The following is a 27,485-nucleotide window of genomic DNA, read 5'->3' on the forward strand; positions in this document are numbered from 1 at the left end:
TTTAAAGACCTTACACAATGAAGCGTTATGTTTTTATTATCTTAGAATGAGCTATAGACCTATTTCACAGAGTGATGTGTACAAACCGGAAGTAGGGTAAATGCTTGTCAGGTCAAAGCTCTAGTTCAGTTCTGTTCACTTCACAGAACAGTAGCGGAGATGAGAAGCAGTTAGGCATGTTGCGCTCACTTTATTATGATTTGTCTAACATATATCAGACCTTGATAATAAATAAATCGCTCGAAAAACAATGTTTTTGTAATTGTTGTTTTCCCTATTTTTACATCTCCCAGTAAACCATGAACAAATCGGACAACATATGCTACTGTTGCTTTCGGTAAATAAAATGAATGCCTGTTAGAAAACAAGGTGAATGAATGAATGGCTATGGCAGCAGTGCGACAGGAAAGTGTTTTTCCCTACTTCCGGTTTCCGTCGCCATATTATCGACATACACCGTGGGTACTCTTACATGGAATTCCCGATTGTTGTTTCTACAGTAGCCCTAAACGGACAAACATACAGAGCGCGTTTCATACATTGGTTATCTCCTTCGACAAAGAAGCTGTTCTGTGTCAGCCTCCGTAGTGCTTTGAACGGGAGGGGCAGAGTGAGCCGTTGGTTGCAATTCGAAACCTCACCAATAGATGCCGCTAAATTTCATACACTGGAAGTTTCATAAAATGCTGTATGTAATTTGCTTCATGTTGCAATGCAAATTTTGCTTAATTCATTGTTATATATTGAAAAGTGATGAGATATTAACTATTTTAAATGCACCATGAACATAAATGAGGTCAATAAGTGTTTGGTCAACATTTCTTTGACTGATCATTTTCAGTCACCAAAATGTATATAACTTTTCTACAGAAAAACACAGTAAATTTAAAAACAAAATGTAAGTGATAAACCACAAAGCAAACTGACTGAACCAGACACACTAGGTCAAAATATGAAACTGTGAAGTGTCTCAATGGTTTTATGTCTATACACTGGAAGTCAATGGGGCCAATCTTGTTTGATGACCAACGTTCTTTAAAATATCCTCCGTGTTCTGCAAAAGAAAGAAACTCATACCGGTTTGGAGCAACAAAAATGATTTTTTTGGGGGTGAATTATTAGCTTGTTCCTCATGTAAAAGCATCAATTATCCGATCTGATCAGTTGTCTTTAAATCATTTAAATCATACATTTACTCATATACCTTTTACTTTATACATCACTACTTTGTTATACTCTATATCTCTATGTCTCTAAATGAAATTTGCTGCTCCTGATTTTGCTCTCCATAACTTGATAAGATGGCTTGTTCTTTTCATTCCTAATGTGCTGCAAAATTGTTTCCACCCACACAGACAAGACAATCGCAAACATCTGAAAACAAAGATTCAAACTAGGCTGCTGCTCATTGTTATCCAAACTATTACGAAGTCTGGGTGCAACGCGGTTCTGAAGCGCTTCAACCCACGCGCATCCCCTCAGGCTAGTCTTCAGCTCCGGTAATGTAAAGAGAAGGCAAGCTTGCCCTCTCATGGTCTTTTTATGAAGCAAACCCTCTGCGGAGGGCACCAAAACTTTCCCAAGTTGATCCAGACCACTGCTAAAAGAAAAGAAAAGGCGAGTTTTCTTTTGGCGGCTTTTGTCTAAGTGGACCTTGTAATGAGTCAGGCCATCTGATTACAGTGATAGACATGCAGCAATCCAGCAGGCGCTGCCAGAGACCGCCGCACCGCTGAGGAGTGAGGACAGAATGTCTGACAGACGTCTCGAGGTAAACATCCCTGAGAAAAGTCCTATAAGGAATGCAGAGCTTGCGTTGGCTTGGAGCGCACGGACGGCAGGAGCTAGAGGGAGGGGCTGGAAGAAAATGTACAGTACATTTTTCATTAATATGGTGAAAATGTAAAAAACTCAGCGGGGGAATACAAATTGCGCTCCGTGAAATGATCATTTAATGCATGATTGAGGACATTGACAGGCTACGCTATTAGCTCCCATTGAAATCTATTAGACAATTTGTAAAGGAGGTGGTTCAGAATGTCTGGATGGACATTTTAAAGCCATCTAAAAACAAAAAGATGCTCTGCGACAATTACAGCAGACCCGTTGATCAAAATCATGGCGTTGTATGAAGTTTATTACAGAGTAAAGCTCGAAGCTATAAAAAAGCAAGATGAAACAATTCCTCAGAGCCAGCTGTTGGTAAGATTTCTTATATGCTTCGACCATCCTATCACATCACATTCAATGGATTATGCACCTTGAGCTAAAAGACCTGACTCTCAGACCAGCGCTAACCAAGCGCCATGGTAACGTGTTTAACCGAGGGCAATAAATTGGTGCATCCCTCTGTGGCTTTTAAGCTGAATTCTATGGCTGATTTTTCTTTGCTGCATGGGGGATGCATCATAAACCTTCTCAGGCTCATGAATATTACTTGGGTGAAAAGCTTGCAAATAACAAAAATTATTTGCTAAAAAGTAGATACACATGATTGTATTAACACTTACTAACTGTATTTATTTATTTATTTTCAATCAACGCCCAAGGCAGTTGGACATTGAAACGCATGGCTTTCTTTCACGATGGACAAAAATACAATTCGTTTTTCGGTCCTACAGACATTCGCAGCCTACAGGGAGTGATTGACATTACCTGGCAACACCATTACGTAGAAAGTGCTGCACACTATAACAGCCTTGCAGATTCAATTTTCTGCAACATTTCTATTTTAAAGGTTTTACTATTCGCCATAACAAAAGAGCTCTCCGCTGACATTTTCCATTCGGTCATGCCTGAGCTGGTGGCAGGAAAAATTCTGGAATATCTGCGTAACTGTGTTTTCTCCGGACACAGGGCTATAAAGTCTGACAACTCATCCAGAAGCATTCTGGGAATTAAAAATAACAGAACCTAGGTTGCGGACTAGACACGTCACTTCTCGGAAATCTTCTCTTTAGAAATGGTGCGAGAATTCAAATGCTCTGCCATATTATGCGCACGTTTGTGGGTGACACAAAATTTGTCCTGTGTTACAAAAAAACGTTTTGCCAATGAGTAAATTTTGGGAACAATTGACAGCATAGAGATAAGAATGTACGGATAAAGGTTTTCGCTAGACCAGAAAATGATCTCCAGCTGAATTGTAAATTCCCTTTCAGTTTTTATATCATATGCAGATTTTAAATCCACACGGCCTTGAATCCTACACTTTAGTTAGCCTGTCTGGACCTACTGCTCCTATTATGTTTGTTCAGAACTTGCAGTCTGGTAATCATTGTCATGAAACAGAAAGACTGCAACATAATACAAAAAACAGACATCATGTTTTTATCACGATGAACAAAAATGTTCACAAATGAAAATTCACAACAAGTATAGCCTCGTTTTTTAAAGTGATACTTCACCCTAAAATAGAAATTCTGTTGTTCCAAATCTGTATACATTTCTTTGTTCTTATGAACACAGAGACAGATATTTGGAAGAATGCTTATAACCAGACATATTTTGCCTCCCATTGACTACCATAGTAGGAAAAATACAATGGTAGTCTAAGGTGCCCCAGAACTGTTTGCTGTCCTAAATTCTTAAAAATGTCTTCTTTTGTGTTCAACAGAACAAAAAAAATGATAAAGTAATTTTTCCTCCTATGGGAGTCAACAGGGGGCATAACCTGTCTGATTTTAAGCATTCTTCCAAATTTCTTTAATATCACGTTAAGTTTTTATTATTAAATCGAGCCCTAAACGAATCATTAAATACATTTTCAAGTAACTGCAATCAACCAGAATTCAGATCCTCAGCTGAAGCATTATAATACAATTTCACAGAACAGATTTACTTAGGTCTACATACAAATCCCCCAAAATAATAAAAATTGAAACTCAGACATTCGAGGCTCTTCCGAGACAGCTGTGAAATAACATTAATGGTTTCAATCCGTTCTTCCTTTCCTCTGAATTTTTTTATTTATTTTGATAACCACGTTCAATTATGTATAAACCTTGTTTGTGAAAACAATCTCGAAACTTATTACATAAACTGGAGTGCACACAGACGATAATATTGTACATTATTCCGGCACCACTTGTTTAATGACATCTCCTGAGAGTTCTAAATTAACTCGCCGAGGAAGATGCGAAAGCCGAACTGCGGAACTGACAACACTAGAAAACATTCGCAATCAATTTTCCACAAGAACAAACCAATTACTGGACTTGTGTTTTCTATTAATGATGACAACCTAGATATACTACGCCTTCAATGATGATTTAGGTGTCAACACAACCTAGCATGATGTTTCTTCACACTCAAAACATACAAAATCTGACTCAAAATTGGGAAGACTGTAATTGGTCGCTCATTCATCGCTATGGAAACGATGTTGACAGTGTCTGAGGGAAAAAGATGAAACCTGAACTCAAGTGTCTAGCGTGTGTCATATGTCAATTGTGGCGTATCAGGTTCTTTTACAGCTTCCTTTGAGAGAGATTCCTGGTGAGTTTTGGGTAGCGCAGCACGACATTATTTTCACGGTTTGAGCACACATCAACTCATTCAGAGTGCCACACACCATGTTGATATTTAACATTGCTGACATTGTTTAGCAATGTGTATTCTGCACAATTGTAAATATTTGACTATATATTACAACAGAATATTAAACCAGTAGATTATTATTATTGATTTGCCCTTTAAAGAGTGGATTCAGCCTGACCTGCACGCAGCCTGACATCACAGCTCATGATAGTCACTAGAGAAGACTTTCAACGTGTGGATATGAAAAAATAGCATACGTTATCTCCAGGTAGTGGAGTTTGTAATGTTTGTAACTGACGGTGTCACATAGAGACTCTTTACAAGCTCCTACTTGCTTACATATTGAAAGTCACTATTTACGATACATCTCTCACACTGAAATGGATAGTTCATCAAAAAATAAACATTTTGTCATCATTTATTCACTCTCATGTTGTTTAAAACATGTACATAGCTCTTTATTCAATGGAACACAAAAGCAGATATTTTGAGAAATGTCTCAGCGATTTTGTGAGCATACAATAAAAGTCAATGGGACCAGAGTTGTTTGGCTACCAACGTTTTTCTAGCAACTAGCAAGTTAAAAGTACGTCTACTCAGTAATATGTTGGGTAAACAGTGGAAAAACGTTCCTTGGCTAAACTTAAATGCGACATAGTGACACAACCTATTAACCAATTTTTTAATTTTATACAATTTATATGCAATACAATTCAACAAATTGTTTAATAGAATTATTATACAATAAACTAATTATTTTTTAAATAATATAAATATACCTAGTTATTTTAATAGCCAAACACAGACCGGAAGTTAACTTCAGGCGCGGCGGGTGCGTCCGATGAACCCACCTATTTATGATTTTCTGCATGAAATGCTAAGCATGCTACATCATGATATTGTTCACTTCTTTTTATTATCTCATAGAGATACCACTGAACTGGTAAATCAAAAGGTTGCTGGTTCGATCCCAGCAGCCACCACCAGTGTGTCCTTGAGCAAAACACTTTACTCCATGTTGCTCCAGGGGGATTGTCCCTGTGATAAGTGCACTGTAAGTCGCTTTGGATAAAAGCGTCTGCCAAATGACTAAATGTAAATGTAATGTAAATGTATGAATTTTTAGATATTGACTATTCCTCAAAAATATTATAGATGAATATTCAGACACAAATATAATTCATAGTAATACCTGGTGTTCCCACCCTCAACATCAACCAACCAGAGTTTGAGAATGTACACTATCGACACAAGGTTAAAAATGTTAAGTTTGACATCTTAATGTTTGAAAAAGTAATCCGTAAAATAGCTACCTAAAGTGCCCATATAAAAGTACAAAAGTGCAGACCTCATTATGCTCATGGTTATCTGAGGGCAACAAATAGGAACACCTCACATCACAAACAAATTTCATCTACGACCTACACATGTACAGTACATTTATATAAGCAACTTTTTTTCAGCTCTGCCCAGCAGTGCCTTCTCAACTGAGGCAAATGTATGCAGATTGAATTCATGTTCATGTTACCGACATAAGGTTACAAGGAAGCACCTATTCAGGCGTCCTCAAAGCTCTGACTCACTGGTGTAGGATGACAGATGAGTGTTAACCGAATAGAAGGCAATGTTCAAACCCCGATATGAATTCTGGGCATATATGCTTCTTATTTAAACACTTACATAACTTAAGGTCTATAAAGAACCTCACGGGAAAAGCACAGCAGCTGTGAAACTGTCAAAACACTGTGAGGAACATCAAAATCCGCCCACAATGATGTGCGCTCAGAGCTGTCTTTACCCACAAAAATATTTGCATGCAAGGAAAACAGCAAACACTGTACTTTACTTTAAACAATGCTTTTACGTTCTCTCTTCATATCTCATCACTAAAGCAATACGACACATCGCTGTAACTCACATGGATGTTCCTGAGTTTCTTCTTGCCTCTCTCCAGTCGGCTGAGGAGTCTGTGATGTTCTCTAGGCGTCTGCTGCAGAAGACAGTCATCGACAGATATGGTCTTCCTAAGAGCAGCTCTATCCCTCCACAGCTCGGGAACGGGTCTCTCTGAATGTACAGTCCTAGGAAAGCGCTTCACTTCCGAAAGTGAAGACGTCTCCCCTCGGTCATGGTCACGCAGTACTGACCCTGAAAGGGAGAAACAGACACCTGAGGTGACAACTGACACCTGGCATAAAGAACACGGCAGAGAATAGGCACACAGAGGACAACACCGAAACCACACAAGTTAACGAAAAAACAAATTCTTTAGACAAATATTTTTGTCAGTTTTTCACTAAAATGAATAAAACATCTCACAACAAGACACAACAAGCATAAATCTATTAGCATTTGAGTGTGGTTTATGCTTACAGCAAAAAACAACTATTTGGCAATCGTAAGAACTGAGTGGGAAAAAATTACATTTTGTCATCATTTGCTCACCCTCCAGTTGTTAGAAACCTGTATACCTGTATAACACAAATGAAGATATTTTAATGAAAGTTTATAACTAAGTCGTTTTGGGTCACCATTGACTCCTTAAGTAGGACAAAAGACTACTATGGAAGTCAATGGTGACCCAAAACGGCTTAGTTACAAACTTATATTAAAATATCTTCATTTGTGTTCAGCACAACAATAATAGCGAAATTCCTTTAAGACATATTCCCTACAAACAAGTCTTATCATCTTTAACAATTTTGGTTCCTAGTAAAATGAATTTTGCTTTAAGAAGGTCTTGCAGTTTTCACTGGAAAACAAGACTAATGGTATAACTACAATGCTGTTGGGTAGTTATACAATATAAGATAAACTGTGGTATTGATAACTTTCAGGAACGGTCAGTTTGGTAAGTAAAAAAACCCTCAAAGTAAAATTTGTAATTAGGCAATTGTAACCACTACCCGTTTTAATGACCAGTTTTCACTGTTGCTGCATCCGAAATCGCATACTGTGACAGTACGTACTGAATTTAAATAAGTACCTAACGGCCGTTAAATCAGTCATTCTACATAGTATAAGTTGGTTGAATACATTGTGGACACACCGCGTCAGCCATGTTTTATGGTCATGTGACCTGTATGACCTTTCACCTTTGACGTTTTAACAACAACCTAAACGTAACCGTTTATAAAAACATAATTTAGTCACGAGAAATTCATTTAGTGGCACTTACATTAAAAACGGACGACCACCCTAAAGTTTTCTGCTATATTTATTTGATTAACTTTTGAAATTTGAACGTTGCTAAGCTCCCGTAGCATCATGGGATAGAAAAGTGTCCATCCGATCCACACTCACGCATCTCGGCAGAAGTAGTAGAGCATCCGGGTATTTCTCGCCTACTTTTTTTTTACATACTGAGTTTCGTACATACTATTCATGACATTTTGGCCTACTATATTCAGTGCTGTAGTATAGCAGTAGGCGATTTCTTTTTGTGTTCAAATGATTTTAAAGCTTCCCCTAAATTCTCATTTGAATTCGACTGATTAAAGATCCCCGACGGCTCTCTAACAATTGTTTACGTTATGAGCGCAGCTCTACATAATGAGAGTAAAAATTAATTACCATCTATTGTACCACATCAATGAATAACAGATGTTGGTTGAACCTCTGGAAAATGTACTCATTTACAAACATCAAGACATGAATCCCGACATAATATAAACATGAAGATTGTTATTGTCATGGGCACTTGGTTCTAATATGGGAGGAGGGCTGAGAACGCAAGAAAATGTTGTCTCATGTAACACTGTCCAACAACACTACCAATAACAGAGGAATGCAGCAACACTCGAGGTCTGACTATCACAAAGAAACACAAACAGAGCATCACGTGACAAGATGCAATGCATCATGGTCTACCGTTGGCTAATTTTGCTGTCAATGTCATAACTTTCACCTATGATGTCCATAACAGGTGTGCAAATACAGTACACCTCAGGCTAACTACAAAGTAAACATCTCACTTACCCGTATAACACCATTTTTGCTTACTAAATAAATGAAACCTAATGAATTTCAGGTGCACCTCGAAACTCTCAGGCTGGCTATGGAGGATTTAAACCAGAACTGTCAAGTCAGACACTTTCTGCTACCCAAATGCTGCTTGGATTTGTTCATGCTTTTGACGATCCATGAGTGTTATTTGAAAAGGTGTCAACAAAGTAAAAAATAATTAAATAAACATTTCTGCAACCCATAATATGCCAAATCTGTAAGGGTCAGCAAAACACCTCAGAAAGTAGAGATGCACCAATACTAATTCCTCCACCTATGCCGATAATTCGGCATGATATCAGATTGTGAAGATTACCTTTTTGAATGTGATGTATTCATGTCATGTCTAATAATATTCAACATCAAACTGGTGATGTTTCTTTACATTTTCTTTATACAGAGCACAAATTCATTGCATTTTCTTGTCGTCTTTCGATCGACTGGATAATTCAGCCCTGTTCATTAGTTGTTTTTAAACTGTCGGCAGATAGCCGATAATGTGAAAAAACTTTTAAAACCGATACCGATTATTGGCCGATATATACCAGTGCATTGCTTACAGTCATGAGCTGATCAGTCTGTGCACTGCTGCATGAAAACGATCCAACTATTCAGTTTAAAACTGTCCAAAGTGAAGATACTTTAAATTCTTTGTTTCTAAGGTTTAAAATGTATACACACACCCCGACAATTTATGTTAGCTGGGTTCTGTAGGGTGTTTGGTTTCTCTATCCATCACCTGGTGGGCAGTTGAGTCTAATCCACTAAAATACTCCTAGCATGGCTGTGTCTCATCCACTTACCAATAAAAATTGCATGAGAAGCTAGCAGTCATTGTCATGCCTGAGAGACCGAAGAGAATCTCCACTGAGGCACACCTCAAATAAGCATTTAGGAAAACTGTTTGACAGCTACGATCTGCAGTTTTACATCTGCAACAAAGGTTAGCGTTGCTCTGAGAAAAATCTGGATAACCAAGCTCAAATTAAACCAATTTGTTAGAATAATCTTGAAACAAATGACAAGTGGAATTCAATCTGATATTTCAGAAAATAAGCACAACCTATTTTCCTTTAAAAGCGTGTTATTTTAGTCCTGTGTGTTCCATTGACAAATTTACAACCAAAGCCAATAAAAACGTCTGCACATTTTGCCATTCATTGATTTCCATTAGTCGCCCAGGTGTCACGAGTCGGCTGCATGCAACAGCCTAAAACATTATGTAATCTCACTTTGGACGCTGTAACTTTGTAAGCTCATCGCTATGGCAACAATGACTGTAGCAGAGAGAACGAAACATAAACTGATGTGTGCAGTGTGTCATGTATGTCCTATCGAGCTATATCGAGTTCCTTCAGTGTTTCCTAATGAGAAATTCCTGTGGTGCTCTGGCTAGCGCAGCACGGCATTATTTTCACATTCTGAGCGCAGATCTACTCATACCATCTGGTTTGATGCGTTCAAAGCATTTCTATAAAACCGTATTTATATTTCACGAGCGACCTGCTTATCTAGTACAGTGTGATATTGAAAATTTTTAACATTTCGAACGTCAAATCTTTCTATTTATCAAAGTGATAATGTCAGTATTTTTTTAATGCATTATTTACTCCTCTCTTAGTTGTTTATAAATGACAATAAATATTTCGCTTTGTAGGTAACATTGATAAATTACGGACAAACCAAATGTGTTTGTCTCAAAACGTTCTCCCATCATCCTCAGCATGTAGTAGAGACAGAGAAGGACTATCGATAAAATATAATTTTGCAATTTGATGTCGGCGAAGATTCCTAACTGAGCAGCGCTGTGTTTTCTGTAGGGCTGTTACATCACATCACCTGCGGTGACTCTATTTCTAAACCCTCCTACAGATGTCTGTTCGAATATAAGCTTCCGTTTTCCTCCAGGGCCGTACACACAAAGCTAATGAGATTAAAACTCACATTCATTTCTTCACCAACGACCCCACAAGTCAAATAAGTGATCAAATTGTTGGAATAATCCAATTTGTCAAATTACCTGTTTTGTCTGTCCCCCCCTACCGTGTGTGGATTCAAGGAAGCTGGCGATTTGATGGAGCGTTGCATGTGTCTTAAAAACTCAACCGAGGGTAAAGTGTTTGATATGAGTAATTTAACACCAAGTCCAACTAAATTAAAGAACGTGAGAAGATTCAACAACAAACCACAGCTGGCACTAATGATCCCCAGTTTCCATGACAACCATTTGGATTTCATCTTCATCATCTTTAGGAGCAAGGGTAAAGAGCTACTGGCAGTAGGGTCACTGGTGTGTTTATTCATTGAAAAAACTATACAAAAGTGTAGCAATGTATTAGTTACAATGTGCACTGGTATCACTAAGAAGTATGGTTTGCTTAGATTCATAACATGGTACAAAGACCACATCATTATAGACCACTTGAAATGTACTTAAATTAAGTTTGTTTCACACGTTAAGCTATTTCTACAGAAAACAGGAAGTTGAAGAAGAACATATCAAAGGGTTTATCAAAGGCCAGTGAGAGATAAGCCTCAAAATCCTATAAAGGGATTGTTCACCGCAAAATAACAATTATTTAATCATGAACTCAATCTAATGCCATACATGTATGACTTTCTTTCATCTGCAGAACATAAAAAATATGTTTTAAGTGCTGGTAACCAAACAACATTGGCCCTGATTGAATTCTATTGTATGGACACACAACTGTTGAGACTTGCTCTAAATATCTTCTTTTGTGCTCCACAGAAGGAAGTCATCTACATGTTTTGAACACCATGAGGGTTAATAAATGATGACTTTAAATGATGAGCTTTTTTTTAGGCTTAGCAAAATGTTTAGGAGGTTGCTCTGTTTGAATGGGAGTCAAGTGGGAGTCAAAATCTCTATTTCCAAAACATCTGCAGCCTTAATATTCAAACGTAATAATGAGTTCAGAGATTTATTACTTTAAGAAGATAATTCACTGAAGCATTACTATGGTTTGCTTACATAAACCATCAATAAAGATTATAATTTAATCCTGTTCGCAAGCCTAATTTATCGAACTAATCGTACATCATCTGACATGATGCTGAAACACCGCTGTTAGGTTAACACCAACTACACAGTTTGAATGACTACTGACATAATGGAAGAGAAACAAAGGTTTTGGTCAGTGAGTGAGCAGGCTTGTGATCCTAAAGTACTAGAATAGAAAGCATTTAATTGAGCTGGGCCGATTAAAAACTAAAAGCGGCACCTTTCGCTACCATCTATTTAAGAAAATCTGAGCTCCTTCTTCATTTTTGTGCTAGAACTAGTGAAATAGTGACCTCTAGTGGACCACTGAGGCACTAAATCAGGTATTAGACAGCTCACTAAACATTCCTTGGTCTAACAAGTATCTTTTGAAGTAAAAATGTATTTGAAATAATTCATATGAATTGGAATTTATAGTAATTTTGACATTAAATGCATTTATTAGTAATAAAGCCTTGGGCGACAAACTATGTCTCTTATTTTCTATACTGAATATATAATTTAATGTTGCATTTTAAGTCTAAGCATAAATAATATTTGTCTAAGAACAATTTTAATGTATTTACATACTTTTTATGATGCTTGTATTGAAAAAAGAGATATGTTATTATTATAAAGTATTTATTCTTATATTTTACATTTAATATGATTTAATTATAATTAAAAACAATATTGTTGTATTGTATGTATTATTATATTACTTCTATTTTTTTTTTAAAAAACTTTTAAAACATTCTTACAGAATCTTTTATACTAAAGTAATGGTGATGCCAAAAAGAAAACAAATGAACTTTCTGAATGAACAAACAAGGGAAAGAGTGACTGTTTACACTCAGATAACCCTTTAATCCCGTATTATCTGGCTCGTGTCATTTAGCGACTACTCCCTCTACAGAGACGATACCTAATATCGATTGTATCATTCAGCACATTAAATCTGACTCTCACATCCCAGGTAATAACAGAGAAACCAGCACGATAACCAATCATCCAGCAACACTCGTTCAAGTACACACACGGGTGTCATTAGAGAAAACTAAGACCCAGCATCCATTGGGGCTCTTTGGATAAAATATTGATTGTGGCACCACTGCCGACATCGATATGTTTGCAGAGCACTGCTGTGGAAAGAATCCCAGAATGCCTAAAGGGGCGTCACATCAACACCACTTTTCCTTTTCATTTCTTTCACTTGTAGCCCCAGAGGTGAATCTAGGCATGAAAAACAGTGTCATCATAACAAACCAAACTAAAGTGTGGGAGAATCTATTGCTATACATGCTCGCAACGGCAAGGCTAGAAGCAATGTTTTGCTAATCTTTGAATAATTTGATGATGGTTTTGCCTTTAAGCTTTATTTAAAAGATTGTATTATTTGATCCTTAAGCACTATTGTATTGTTTAGTCCTTAGTCCTATACTCGAGAATCAGTTTTTTTTAAATGAATGTGAAAGAACATTCTGGTTTTACAGTTTATGAAGTCCAATTTAGCATTTTTAATTACAATTTTTACAGCTTTGATAACTGCATATAGAGTTAAAACTAAATACTGATGAAATAGTAAAAGTAGTACGCTATACTTAACACAGCCCTCTCACGATCTGTCAGTTTCAAGATACAAAAAAAACATAAAAATGATTTAGTAGACTATACAATATCTAAGAGTTATGTCGATTTTTTACTATTATGTTAAAAATGTCACTGTTGTAAGTCGTTTTTCATAGGGTATTGCATTCTTAATTCTCTCAATTTTATTTTAATAAAATAAAAAATGTAATAACATTAAATAAAATTAAGAGAGGAGTCACTTTTTTGGTGGCAGGACTATATTGAATTATTATGTACATACAGAATGTACGATTTACCTTTATTTTTTTTTGTAAATCTCATTTCATTTGAAATAAGGCCTTGAAAATCATTCGAATTTCGCTTTCACTAAATATTGTGATGCTCTTGTATCGTTAAACCAGTTTCATGACTGTTACACCCCTATTTATCTATGATGAAAACAAAGTCATGTATATACTTGTTTGGAACGACGTGAATAAACAACAAGACGACTTGTCATTTTGGGCTCACAGTAAAACCCTCAACTGTTTACATACCAAGGATAGGCAGAGCAGTTTATGATGTTAACAAAAGTCGTTTCCTGTCCTTCTGTACCACCCCAAAAGATACTGATAATAGTCCTCTCCTCCTCTAAAGGGTAGATGGGGTTATGAAGAAAGAAATAAACATAAAATGTCTTTTTATTCATCTGCCCTTAATTTGCCAGTAGAAAAAAAAGATCTTGACAACTTGTAAAATGAATTAGTCATTAGTCTGTCCATAAGGTTCACCACTGCTATTGTGATAGCACTAATGAACGTCGCCTGCGGGGCCGTGCCATGAATAAACCCACAATTATGAGTCATTTCCATGTACAAGCTGTACAGTAATGACAGGGTCACCTCTGCAGATTGACAGCAGAACAGCATGGACTCCACAACTGCATGTGGTTGGTTCAAACAAACTCAAATAAAGCAAATGGCACATGCTGTGATGTTCAAACCAAGCTTTACAAAATTGCTCTTTTGTTTGTTGAAAGCAATTGGTTTCAATTATGTTGTCCATGTATTTTTTTTATATTTAAAAATGTTTTGTTGGGAGAAGGCTATTAAAACATGAATGCTATTATAAGAAATAGCATAATACTGTTTAGAGCTGCAATCCATAACGTTTCCCTTTCTATTGCCATTTCTTTTTAAAACATAAAATTGCAAGCTTCTTTACATACTAAAATGACATTTTGCACAAAACCTGACCCTTCAGCTCAACTTAAATCATTTCTAAACACTTACCGTTGTGAAATCTGGGTAAAATAATGAGAGAGTTTTGATCACTGATGTTTTATGCATTTGCTCGATAACTGTTTTTTCAACAAATTAAAAATGTGCGGCAAATTAAACAAATTAATATTTATTTTAAAGCATTATCGCATGTACGACTGCTACCTGCTACAAATATAGTGAACGTTTCATTCCCAGCAAAGACAATTAGACAAATTACTCGAGTCATTAATTTTGCAGAGACCCTCTGACCTCATAGACAAATCACTACGTCAAACTCATGTGCAAACTGCGTGATGAAATTCGAATATACCAGGTGATCAAGATGTCAAGCAAATAAAAACAAACACCGCTGGCAAAACGTTATAACAGGTAGAGACGATTCGAGAGAGAAATTCATCCCACAGATCTCCACAACATTAAGCACATAATCTCAGTCAGTGCAATACTACACATCTTTAATTTCCTTGAATAGAGTTTCAAAGCACACACATCACACACACACAAAAGAGTTCTTTTGGAGAAAGGTGATATGTATAATAAATGGTGGCACAGTTTATGATTGGCATACCTGATGCGTCCCAGTGCAGTCCTCCAGGGCTGGCTGCCAGGCGCCGCCGTTTCCTCACGCTAACGCCGCCTTGACAGGAGTCTCCGGTGGGCTTGGGCAGAGGAGTTGAGGTGGTCCGCGGGGGCTCCGTGGACGGAGGGGAAGCTGAAACTGGCAGGATCGGGGAGGGTGGCGAGAGGTGGGTTTTCCTCAGATGGATGGACTCATTCTCCAGGGGCCTGCGGAACAAGAGATTTTATTTCTTCTGTCACTCCACTATAATTAGCTGTCATAGAGTGATGTTTTCATGATCACAATTGAGTTTCCCCCGTACCGCACAGCGTGTCATACCAGCGGTGATAAACGCACAGTTTTCCATTGCAATCAACGTGGAGGATTATAGCTTTCAGATCAGCCGTGAGGAAAAAGAGGGAATTAAAGATGTGGAAAATATGTGGGTACAAATCTGGGGTATGTTTTAAAGCATTATATTATAGACATCGGGAGGTATGGACAATATTATGTGGGTCATTTGATCGTTTCATTTCACGTTTCGGAAAGGATTTGGTAAGATTTTAAACACTGTATTTCGATTATATTATCTATATGTATAGTATTTTATTCTAGTACTAGAATCTACATGTATTAATATTCAATACACATTTAAAGACAACAAAACCATCAAAAATTCAAATTTGTATAACAAAAAGCGTTTTTTTACGTAGAATCAGTACAGTACCTTGAATCTGGAAGGGTGTAACTTTGGCTTTTCCATGATTCTCTCCTGTAGGATCCGCTTTTTGCTTTTCTAAACAAAAACTCAAAGATTCTTTCCACTACAAACATGATGCCCCCATATATTCCTTTCTTGTTACATAAAACAAACTGGAAAAAGATTGCCCTGCGTTTCCGACTCAGCCATGAGCAGCTCATCAAACCATAATGCACTTGTTACCCGGAGTTCTATGCCACGGTTTTGCCCACGACTTCCCGTAGCTAAAGCCTTTTCATAGTCAAATCAACAACGTAATCGCGAAGGGGGAAAAGAAGGCCCCTGGTAAAAAAATAAAAATAAACAGCAGCCCTACTGAGCATTCAGTGCTCTGCATTAATATTAAACAGCACCTTCGGCTAATGTGTGCCATTGGCGCACACAAAAGCCATATCGGTCTGTCAAGAGTCAAGTGTACCGCATATCTGATGGTGGAGTTGGCTGCGTTGCCTTTGTAAGACTTGATTATCTGCAGCGGGTTAGGAGAGGCTTCCAGTCTGAGCTTTTGTTTCCAATGGGCGATCTAATAACTCCTCCACAGCATGAAGCACAGCTTTTTGTTTTTAATAAATACCTCTGCTGTGACTTATGAATGCAGGTTGATTTCATAAAGTTCAAGAGAACACTGTGGCAGCATGTCGCCTCTCTGCACCAGGCAGGATTAAAACAATATGGTCTTACAGTCGTCCTATGCATTGCATTTTGTTTTATACTTTCTAGCATACCGTTTTTGATGTTCTGTATAAAGAAGATTCAGTTTTTGTTTGAAAGTGATACATAAGAGAGCCGAGAGAAGACATGATTGATTTTGATTGGCTATTAAAATCTCCAAAGCAGAACATGTGGGAGGCAGGCTGGCACTGCCAGTGTAAGACTCTTTCATCGACACAGAGCTTCGCTTTAAAACACATTCAAAGGAGTTTATAAAGAAAACAAGCATGGTTAATGGGTTGCATGAGTGGAAGCGTAATCAAAGCTATCAGATACCGAGAGCTGAGTGTCATTTGAAGATCCATTAAAATCTCTACAAGACGGTACAAAACTGGCCTCAGTAGAAAATCTCCTCGAAAACAAACTGCTTTGCATGTCTTAACACTTCGTATCGTTTTTAAGGCCTTAGGTTTGCTGTTTATCAAGACATTTCTAAATATGTTTCTGACGGATCAAACATTGAAAGTGACCTATTTGTCAGATAAACCATGTATAGCATTCAATAGTGACATTAAGATTTACGGCTTAACAGTAATGTTCATTCAGACTGCACTACTTGCTTTTCAAACACTGACAGTAAGTAAACAATGACATCTAGTGTTCGATGAAATCATTGCGGTCCAACAAATAAAATGAGATATGCTTAACTATAATGAAGACATGACTTCCTGTAAAACTAAAGTTTTATTAAAAACGACCCAACCCAATCCTGTACATACAGGTATACTGCTGATTCAAATTTAAAATGGTGAAAACTGCTACGAACCGAATGTGTGATAACAAATCAGTTGGTAGACATTGATAGGTCCATTTTATGAAATTTAGTGGCATCTAGGGGTGAGGTTGAGAATTGCAACCAACGGCTAACTCCACCCCTCCCCCTCCCTTTCGAAGCACTACGGTGGTTGACACAGAACTAAGTTGTCAAGGTTTTGCTTCTTTGCTGAAAGGAGAAAACATATTTTTGAAACGCACTCTTTGGAGCAGTTTGTCCATTTAGGGCAACAACATGGTGTATGTAGATAGAAATAGCTCATTCTAAGGTAATAAAACATAACGCTTCGTTATGTTAAGTCTTTATGCACCACTGAAGACATAGTTATGTATATTATATTGCATTTCTGTCAAACGATCCTCCGAAAAATAACACACAACACCTTTAGAGAAAAAGAAATGATTTTTTCATGCCTATCAACCAAGAAATTGTTTCCCACACAAATGTGAGACACCTGGGTGGATATGGAAAATGCCCTTAACTGACACGCCCACACAAAAAAAGCCATCAAACTGGTCTGGAACAAAGAAACAGGAATTAACTTCTCTTTAGATTCTCACACACACACTACCTGGATTCTTTGTCCGTGTCTCCAGCGTCACAGTCACGGTTTAACTGCAACAGGGAGCAAACCGAATCTCGGCTCCTGGGCAGAAGCGTCGAGGGCATACACAACCATGTCTCTAGATCGGTGAATTTGGAGTAGCTCAGCATCTCCAAGACACTGGTACAGAGGAATGTAAAGATTTGCTATATTAAAAGCTGACAGTAAAATTAAAATACTGTCATTGTTAGTCAATCTCACAGTGTTAAAGACCCATATGAATCTTTTATCTTTAACAAAAGTTAACAGGGAATGGGGCAGTCAAGGACAAAAATGAAGAAAAAAGCATAAAAGAATCATGGAAAGAACAAAAAAAGAACAATTCATTAAATAGAAGTCAGATTCTCTCCCAAACCTGAAACCCCATTTTCTTACATTTACATATAGAAAACACTAGCTAGGATATTCTATTAAAATGCATCCAGGTCATATAGGTTTGGAAATAAATGAGGATGAGCAAAATGTCAAGATTCTTATTTTGTGTTCGTTTATTTTTCACGAACTGGATGAAATAATTTGTTGATGGAAGTTTCTGCTTTGCACGGATAAAATGTCACATTTACAGCATGTTTCCATGATGCACAGATACGGTGAATGTCCTGGCACTTCTTTCATTGATCTTACCTGTCCTCCCCCAATCCTGGGATTTCATATTTCTCATTAGCCGTGTGGAATCCACATGATGTGCGAGATTCCTGTGGAGCCAGCAGATATGTTTTCTCCGTTTCATAAGACATCTTGAGCCATTGCTAGAACAAAACAGTCAAATTATTCTGGCATATATCACTACTCTTTCACACGATTGAAAACAGTATGGGGCAATTTGTCACATTGTTTTTATTGTCTAAATGTTGTGAAAAGTCTACGTAGCTAAATGTCATATTCCCATTGTGACAATTTACCCCCCAAATTTTTTTACATTTATTCATTAAGCAATCTAAAGAGATTTTCAAATTGGAGAAACATACATTTTGCATTAAGAGCCTACAATAAGCATAGCATACAGCGTAAAAGTAGATTTACAATAAGGTGACCAGACGTCCCGGTTTAACGGGGACTGTCCCGGTTTTTGGTGTTCTGTCCCCGACTAGATCTGTCCCGGAAATGTCCCATATTTTACAGCACGTCCAAAAAAAAACTAAATAACTCTATCAACAGCGAAGTACCACTTTACAAGAGCAACCATGTAGTGAATACTTGGTTATGACACCAGCAGACGAGGCTGTAAACTACACGAATTACTTGAAATGCAAATAAAAAGTTTAATGTAAAGGTCCATTTCCAAAATCACAAACAAAAAAAGTTGTTCAAATATTAAATTACTGGTTGTTGTGACTGTATACAGTTTGTAAAAAGGAAAGATAAAATACAATTAGAGACTGTTAAATGGTAAAGTTTGGTTTGTCATATGTTTTCATATTTGTTATATTTTCGTAGTGTTATTGAATATTGTGTTAATGGATGCAATACATCTTTTGATAATTTGCTATTTGCACAGTTTTCCATGGAGTTTTGATCAACTTTATTAAAACCAGTTATTTTCAGTTGATTATCAGTTGATCTGCGAACAATATTATACTATTGTAATTAATTGCAATACTACAAAAACTCAATAATAATCCTTTGCCTCAAAAAAAAGACAAACATGTTTTGTCCCCGTTTTTAATTGATTGATTATAACAAATTACATCTTAAGGATATTTTGACCATTTACCAAGGAAATGTCCCCGTTTTTCATTTATTTTATCTGGTCAACTTAGTTTACAAGTAGGAATAGAAATAAAGTAAAAATAATTAAAAAATACAGACGTCTAAATGTTACGTTTTCAGCTCAGTTAAAACTTAGAAAGTTAAGGTTGGGGGTTATAGTCAAGTGTATGCATTGTCAAAAAAAGGTCACGTGTTAAATGAACTGTCGAAAATAATTAATTTTCCCGCAATAGAAAGTCGGTTGGATTGTTTCCCCGGTGTGAGCGTGGCCTAAATGCGCTCTCTCTTTATGCGCTAGCTCAAGTTCAAAGTCTACTCCTGTTTTCACTTATTTGAATGTTTATTGTTATAAAAAATTTGTATGAATAGGCTCTATATCACGTTAATCCGTTATTTTTTTCCTGTTATTCATGTGGTAGAGTTGAATAACAAATGAAGGCTTATTCTGTATTGATGCGCTGTTTTTTCACAATATTTGTTTCCATCATGTTAGAAAATGTTTAACCTAAAACCTTTCAACTTATTTTAAACTCTTCAGGCCAGACTTTATCAAGCCAACAAAAAGTTTGTTCTCAAACTTTCTATCTAGTTATTATTATTTTTTGTGAGATTAATCGACTAACTCCTAATAAAGTTGTAATGCATTAGCAAAATTGGGCTGAGATCTATAGAATGTTCTGTCTTGCATTGCTATATTTTTTTAACTGGTCGAACTTGGATAAAGATCATTTAGATCGAACTCCAAAAATTCCATGACGACCATAATTCTTAATGCGGTCCGAAATGTGACCTGAAATGTTTTAGAAATTTGAGAGTCAATTTATCACAAATAATTTTCTTTCAACAGCAACAATTTTATAGTAAAAGTTTATGAACATTGCTGAACTTAAAACAGCATTCTGTTATGATGATTGGGAACATTCTTTAAGGAGAAATAGTTCATGCCATCTATGAAAAGCATGTTAAGGGGTGGATTCCTTAGCTCCAACTATATACTTCAATAACATCCTTTTGTGTAGTCATTATAAATAAATAAATTATTGATCAGTTATATTCCAATACGAAATAATTCAATCAATATTCTTCTGCCAAATAATTATTGTGATCTGAGTAAATTATATGTACAGTATGCATGTATGTATGTACAGTGAGGGAAATAATTATTTGATCCCCATACTGATTTTGTAAGTTTGCCTGCTTCCAAAGAAATGCAGTGTCTATAATGCTTATGGTAGGTTTATTTTAACTGATAGAACCTGAAAATCAACAAAAATATCAGTGGAAAAAATTATATAAAGGTTATAAATTGATTTGCATTTCAGTCAGTGAAATAAGTATTTGATCCCCTACCAACAAGCAAGAATTCTGGCCCCAAAGATTGGTTATGTGCCTACATGACCCACAGATTAGTCCTGTCACTTTAAGAAAGTACTCCAAAATCAGCTTGTTATGTTTATAAAAGAGGCCTGCCAACAGGCAGGATCCTCTCCCATTTCAACCTCTCCACCTCTATGGTCATGACCAAATTGGTTTCAAAGGATGTCAGGGACAAGATTGTAGACCTGCACAAACATTGAAGGCTACAGAAGCTTGGTGAGAGTGAGAGAATAGTAAATAACTATCAACTGCCCCTGGTCTGGAGCTCCCTGCAAGATTACCCCAATGGAGTGAAGATGATCATGAGAAAGGTTACAGATCAGCCCAGAACTACACGGAAGAAGCTTGTTCATGATCTCAAGACAGTTGGGACCACCATTATCAAGCAAACCATAGGTGACATGCTATGCCACAATAGATTGAAATCCTGAAGCACCCGCAAGGTCCTCCTGCCCAAGAAGGCCCGCCTGGCTCACCTGAAGTTTGACAATGAACATCAAGATGATTCAGAAAAGGTTTGTAAAAAGTGCTGAGAGACCAAAGTTGACTCCTGTTTTTGGAGGGAGAGAATTGCTGACTATGACCCCAAGAACACCATCCCTACAGCGAAGCCCAGTGTTGGAAACATTTTGCTTTAGGGCTTTTTCTCTGCTATAGGTACAGGATGACTTCACTGCATTGAGGGGCTGAGGGACGGGCCAGTGTATCGTAAAATCTTGGACGAGAACCTTCTCCCCTTAACTAGATCACTGAAGATGGGTCGTGGATGTGCCCTGTAACATATTGCCAAGACATCCAAAGACTGGCTTAAGGAGACGCACATTAGTGTCCTAGCCAGTCTCTAGACCCTAGTCCAATAGAAAATCTGTGAATGAGCTTGAACTCCAATTTACTGAGCGACAGCCAAGAAACCTTAAAGTTTGACAGAGGAATGGACTCAAATATATCCTGACACATGTGCAAACCTGGTGACCAACTATCAGAAATGTTTGACCACTGTGATTGCAAAGTACAAAATTTGGTTTTGCTAGGGGATCAAATACTTATTTCACTGACAGAAATGCAAATCAATTTATAACCTTTATATAACATTTTTCCCCTAATTTTTGTTGTTGATATTCTGTCTCTATCAGTTAAAAAAACCAACCATAAAAAATGATGGACCCTTCATTTCTTTGTAAGCCGGCAAACTTAAATCAGCAGGGGATCAAATAATTATTTCCCTCACTGTATGTTTGATTAACATTAGTTTTAACATTTGTTTTTTGTTTTAGTTCTCAGTTTAGGCATTAACTCTTTGTTTCCAGTATAAAATAAGAGCTTTATCTGGTTTTGAGAATGTACATACATGTTTGAGATTAAGCTTAAGGAAGCAGTGTGTGTGTGTGTTTTGTGGTTGAATCATTATATGTAAAAGACCGGATTTATAGAAATGCTAAGCGTGTTGTGCCTAAACTAGGGCTTCTGTTGTCATACAGTATTGAAGATATGCTGTGAACTGGACATCCATGTGTACTGTAGATATTATCCAAATTATCTTTGGCTTATTTGTATCAGTACCTATTGTATTCTTGCTCCTGTTTGACATATCGCTTATTGCTCCCTGGACTCTCTGTAAGGCGCTTTGGGTAAAAGCGTCTGCTAAATGACTAAATGTTAATGTAAATATGTGGTTTTATCATTTTGGTCTTGTAACAATTTCTGAATAAGCTCATGCAGACCGAATGAGAAACCCATTTATAAAGAAGAGTTATATACACTGCCCGTTCAAAAACAGTCAACAACTGCATGGATTCAACTAAGCAAATAGGTAAGAGCCTCCCATTGGATTTGAGGTCTAGGTTCAGCAACGTTATGTTCCCAGAGAATGAGGTCAGTTGACTGAATGATCAAGTTAAGCCATCAATGGGTTCTTTCCTCCAAGATGGCATGGGCATATTTCAACATGACAATGCCAGGATTCATCGGGCTTGAATTGTGAAAGAGTGGTTCAGGAAACATATACATCATTTTCACTCATTGGCCACCACAGAGCCCACACCTTGACCCTATTGAGAATCTTTGGGATGTGCTGAAGAAGACTTTGCGTAGCGGGTAGACTCTCCCATCATCAATACTGTATTAGTTTTATCGTTTAGATTTTGCAACAATTTCTTAATAAACTCATGCAGACCGAACAAGCACATCTAAATTTTCAGGTGAAAGTCGAGTCTGTACAGTATCCTATGTGTCGACAGAGACACTTACATGCAGATGTCACGGTCTGTGCAGCGAACACTCAAGACAAGCAGATACTGGTATAATTTAATCCACAGAGACACATGAAAACCCACAACACCATAAACACATTCAACACCGGACAAATAACAAAACCAAATCATTTAAATAAGACGGATAACAAGGGGTAGACAGGTGATGGGAATAGTGTCCAGATGATGGGGATCAGGTAAAACGGGTGCAAAGGATTATGGGAGTGTAGTCCGGTGATGGAAGCAGGCAGACAGTGGGTTGTGACAACAGATAAACCTGTGTTTTAAAGGTAGAAGCGATCTAGATTATTGAAGCGCTTTGTATTATTTAATTTTAAAGTAGTTTCAACATTTAAAACTGCTTTTAGCCTCAGACAAAGTTATTCTCCTATTCTTTTTAATAATTGAGGAACATAAATTGCGCGCTTGTTTTTATAGCCACTTTATTTGTCATCACTATACAGAAAGGTACGATTTGACCAATCGGGTGAAAGGGGCGTTACAGCGCCGCCCACATGTCTGAATGCAATACTGAGTCCAAAATCCGTTTATTAAACGGCAAACGAAAAATCGGGCCGAAATGTATTTTTTGGTTCGGTAAAAATAAAAAAACAAATAATTTTTCAGTTTCCGTTCATTTATTTCAAATAGGATATCAAATGGATAAAACGTACACGGACCATATACACACAGACTATGATCACTATTCATTTAAACAATTTGACATCTAACCCCTTTAAAATCTATAGTTTAAACTTTAACAAAGATATGTCAATTCGAAGTAGGCTTTAAAGATGTACAATGTACTCTTCGTACTGCTCAAGCATCCATATTTAATTACGCCTCTTCCTTCCATATAACACCCCACCTACACTGTTTCAACACAAAAGTTTCCTTAAGACAACACTAAGTTACATGAGGTGTAAATTGTGCGGTGAATTCAACTGTATCGTTCGGAGTTGCTCGCGACAAAGGACACGTGTAGATAAAGAGAGGAATGTACCTCTTTGTTCTCCGGTTCTGGACTCAGCGAACCGCGGCGGATCCTCAGCGCAACATCTGCAGCCTCTTCCCGTAAATCCCTGAAACTGGACTCGAAACTTCCCGTTACGTGTCTTCCACCCAGTAGCGGACCCCTCGTGCTTTTGTCCGAATTAAACGATTGCATTTAGCACAAACCGCTGCAGATTTCAGCAAAACTCACCAAATGGGATCCCTGTTCGCCATCAGGAAGTGAAGGAACGTCCGTTTGTGTCATCTGCTCCGATACAAAGTTTCATCTCTGTTCAATAAGTATAAACTATAGCGCATAGTGTAATGTTTTGATAGCCACACGAGTCTGTTCGTTACGAATCTGGGTTTCTATGTAAAGTCGTCCTGTCGAGATTTCTTGTCTGTGGTAAGATAAGACAGGAAATATTTAGTTATCCCGGAAAATCCAGGGACTGCAATTATGTCACATAAACAGTTTTTCATCTTTCATGTTGATGTGGTGAAATACCATCTCAGCTATTTCCATCTGCAGAAATGTTGGACTTACATATGTACGGTTTATTTTATATAAAAATAGTGATATAAAATACATGAATGTTTTAAGAACTGTACTAGAATCGATAGTTATTTTGAATAAACTAGTCACAATGATGAGTCAAAGGGACAGTTCAAATACTGTCATCATTTACTCACTATTTTGATCCAAATCTGCATACATTTATTTGTTCTGATGAACACAGAGAAAGATATTTGGAAGAATGCTTGTCACCAAACATTTCTTGACCACTATTCACATCTTCACAAAAGAAGATATTTTGAAGAATGCAGGAAAGTAAACAGTTCTGGGGCACTTTTGACTAGTATTGTAATTTTCCTAAGAAATGTTTGGTCACAGGAATTCTTCCAAATGTCTTTCTCTGTGTTCATCAGATCAAAGAAATGTATGCAGATTTGGAACAAAAATTTTAAGTCATCATTGTGAGTTTATTTAAAATAACTTTTGAGTCTAGAACAGTTCTTAAAACATTCAGTGATGTGATCAACACAGAGAAAGATATTTGGAAGAATGCCTGTGACCAAACAATTCTTGACCACCAATGCTAATCAAAAGTGCTCCAGAACTCTTTACTTTACTGCATTCTTCAAAATATCTTCTTTTGTGAAGATGTCAATAGTGGTCAAGAAATGTTACAAGCATTCTTCCAAATTTATTTCTCTGTGTTCATCAGGACAAAGAAATGTATACAGATTTGGAACAACTTGAGGGTGAATTTTCATTTTTGGTGAACTGTTCCTTAAAGAAGGTCTTATATTACATAATAACTATGTTGCAGGAATAGAATAATAAACAGAATATTAAAACATCCCTTGCAACAAAAATATTAATATTTTTGACATGAAAGGAATGTAAATATTTCCTTTATATAGAAATATAAATATTTGTATGTGCTGGAGGATAAAAGTATTGTTATGTTTGCGAATCGTATCCTAGACAGAAATATAATTAAACAGAGTAAATGAGACTTTTGCTTCCTCTGCGAAAAACAACAACCAAATAAGACAACAACTTATTTGTTTCTATTTATAGTATTTTAGAATTTTTAAAGAAACAACCAAGACAACGATTATTCTAAAATCAGATATTATTTAGATCATCAAGTTATATAGCTTTTAAACAATCAACCTTTTCTCAAAAAAAATCATTAGTAAAATAAACAAAGTTTTTTCCATGTTAGTCACCATAAAGACCACATGAGGGAGCTTTAACCTATGCCCAATCTTAAAAGATTGAGCAGATAAAACATGTGTTTCATAAAACCAGTTGAGGAGAGATTTCTTTTAGTTAAGATTATACATTCGGGCAAATTCTTGCTTAACTCAATACCACACCAAGTTATGAATAAGATGAAAGAGGTGGATGACATCGAACATCTGTGTGTAATTGAAGGCATGGCCAGAGAGTCTTTAAAGAGTGTGTGGCCCTGCAGCTGTGGTGCACAGATTTGTTTTTGTTCCATGGATACTGTGGGACCCTGATGGCCGAGACTGTGACCCACCACAGGAATGGTTCTGTATGATATGTGCAGTCTGCGTGTAAAGGGTTAAATATCAAAGTAGAGTTTAAAAGGGAAAAAAATGAATTCAAGAAGTACTTCATTTTGGTCTGGTTACCCAGTTGCTTCATCACATGGTAAGTTGAGTCTCAATTTTAGATGTGCTTTTTAATCGGTAAAGCTGTCTTTTGACTGAACTGTAACTAACGATACAAAGCATTTTTTTTACATTACTGAGATGTTTTGTAGATCTGTAACAGTATAAAGATGTTTTGCACATGTGCTGTGTGCGGTCACATCAAAGACCTGGTTGTATTCAATTCTTAACTATTATTAAACATGACTAAATAAAACAAACCTACTTTAATATTTTTACGTTGTACTTTCTTAACCAGACACAACTGAACTCATCATCTCATCTGCGTTAACTGGACACTCACTGAACAATGAGCGATGATCTTTCCTCAATTAAAACTTCAGCCCTAGTTAATGGAACAGAGCTGGAGACGGCCACAGGAGGGGCGGGGGGGTCCTGCTCTCGGTGCACCCTTCCCTTCGGGCTAGTTCTGCTGATCGTTGGTATTGCGGTCACAGCGGTGGCTTACAGTTTCAGCACCCACGGCTCCACCATCTCCATCCTTGGACTCCTGCTCCTCATCAGTGGACTGTTGCTTCTGACCTTCAGTGCAGTATGCAGCAGGAGATGCAAAAAAATTGAGCCTTCGTGGGAGAGTCAGACTGACCTTGTAGAGAGTAGAAAAAATAGCTTTGGGTGAAATTGAATTTTGATGTGTAGTGATTGAAAATGTATGTATTTTATTTGTTTTATTATTAACGTGAACTCAAGCATCAAAAATATTCACTTTTGCTGTATGTCAATTCAATGCAATAATTTAATAATTAACATTTAGAATATAGCTTCTATTAAGTCTGGAGGAATGTAACATGAATTGTTGACAGATATTCTACAGTGCCCTGACTTCCAGTGTATAGATTAATTACATTTACATTGTCTCACAGTGATTAAACACACACACTTTTTCAATTAACTGTCTTAATCTCATGTGACATACTTTCATGTTAAAACAAATTAGTTTTGAGCGGAAATATTGGTGACTTCAAAACCAGAGGAATAAAAAGCAGAGCAGCACACTCATTCAGACTCCGGACAGATTATGCTCTCTGTGTCACACATGGTTTACATAGATCCCATCTGTGACCTTCTTTTAAAGCCGTTTTTCTCTTAGTCCATCTGGTACCTTTACACCATAATCCTTGTTCAACTATAAAACT

General features: G+C 36.9%; 1 protein-coding gene across 3 annotated transcripts in view; it reads right to left on the reverse strand.

The window, feature by feature from the left end:
- Positions 1 to 25,056, reverse strand: part of ankfn1 (ankyrin repeat and fibronectin type III domain containing 1) — a 76,605-nt gene extending 51,549 nt beyond the window's left edge. For 2 of the 3 annotated variants that reach the window (XM_056771434.1, XM_056771433.1), the window contains exons 1-5: positions 24,149 to 25,055; positions 18,434 to 18,558; positions 17,777 to 17,929; positions 14,969 to 15,186; positions 6,458 to 6,687 (exon numbers count right to left, since the gene is read on the reverse strand). In XM_056771434.1, coding sequence (XP_056627412.1) covers positions 6,458 to 6,687; positions 14,969 to 15,186; positions 17,777 to 17,929; positions 18,434 to 18,558; positions 24,149 to 24,313 — 891 coding nt within the window. In that variant the 5' untranslated portion in view covers positions 24,314 to 25,055. Of the gene's footprint in view, positions 1 to 6,457; positions 6,688 to 14,968; positions 15,187 to 17,776; positions 17,930 to 18,433; positions 18,559 to 24,148 lie in introns of all 3 variants that reach the window. The other variant, XM_056771435.1, reaches the window with a different exon arrangement.
- Positions 25,057 to 27,485: the final 2,429 nt, after the last annotated feature.

Source organism: Triplophysa dalaica, chromosome 17, assembly GCF_015846415.1.
Source record: "Triplophysa dalaica isolate WHDGS20190420 chromosome 17, ASM1584641v1, whole genome shotgun sequence".
Taxonomy (NCBI): Eukaryota; Metazoa; Chordata; class Actinopteri; order Cypriniformes; family Nemacheilidae; genus Triplophysa; species Triplophysa dalaica.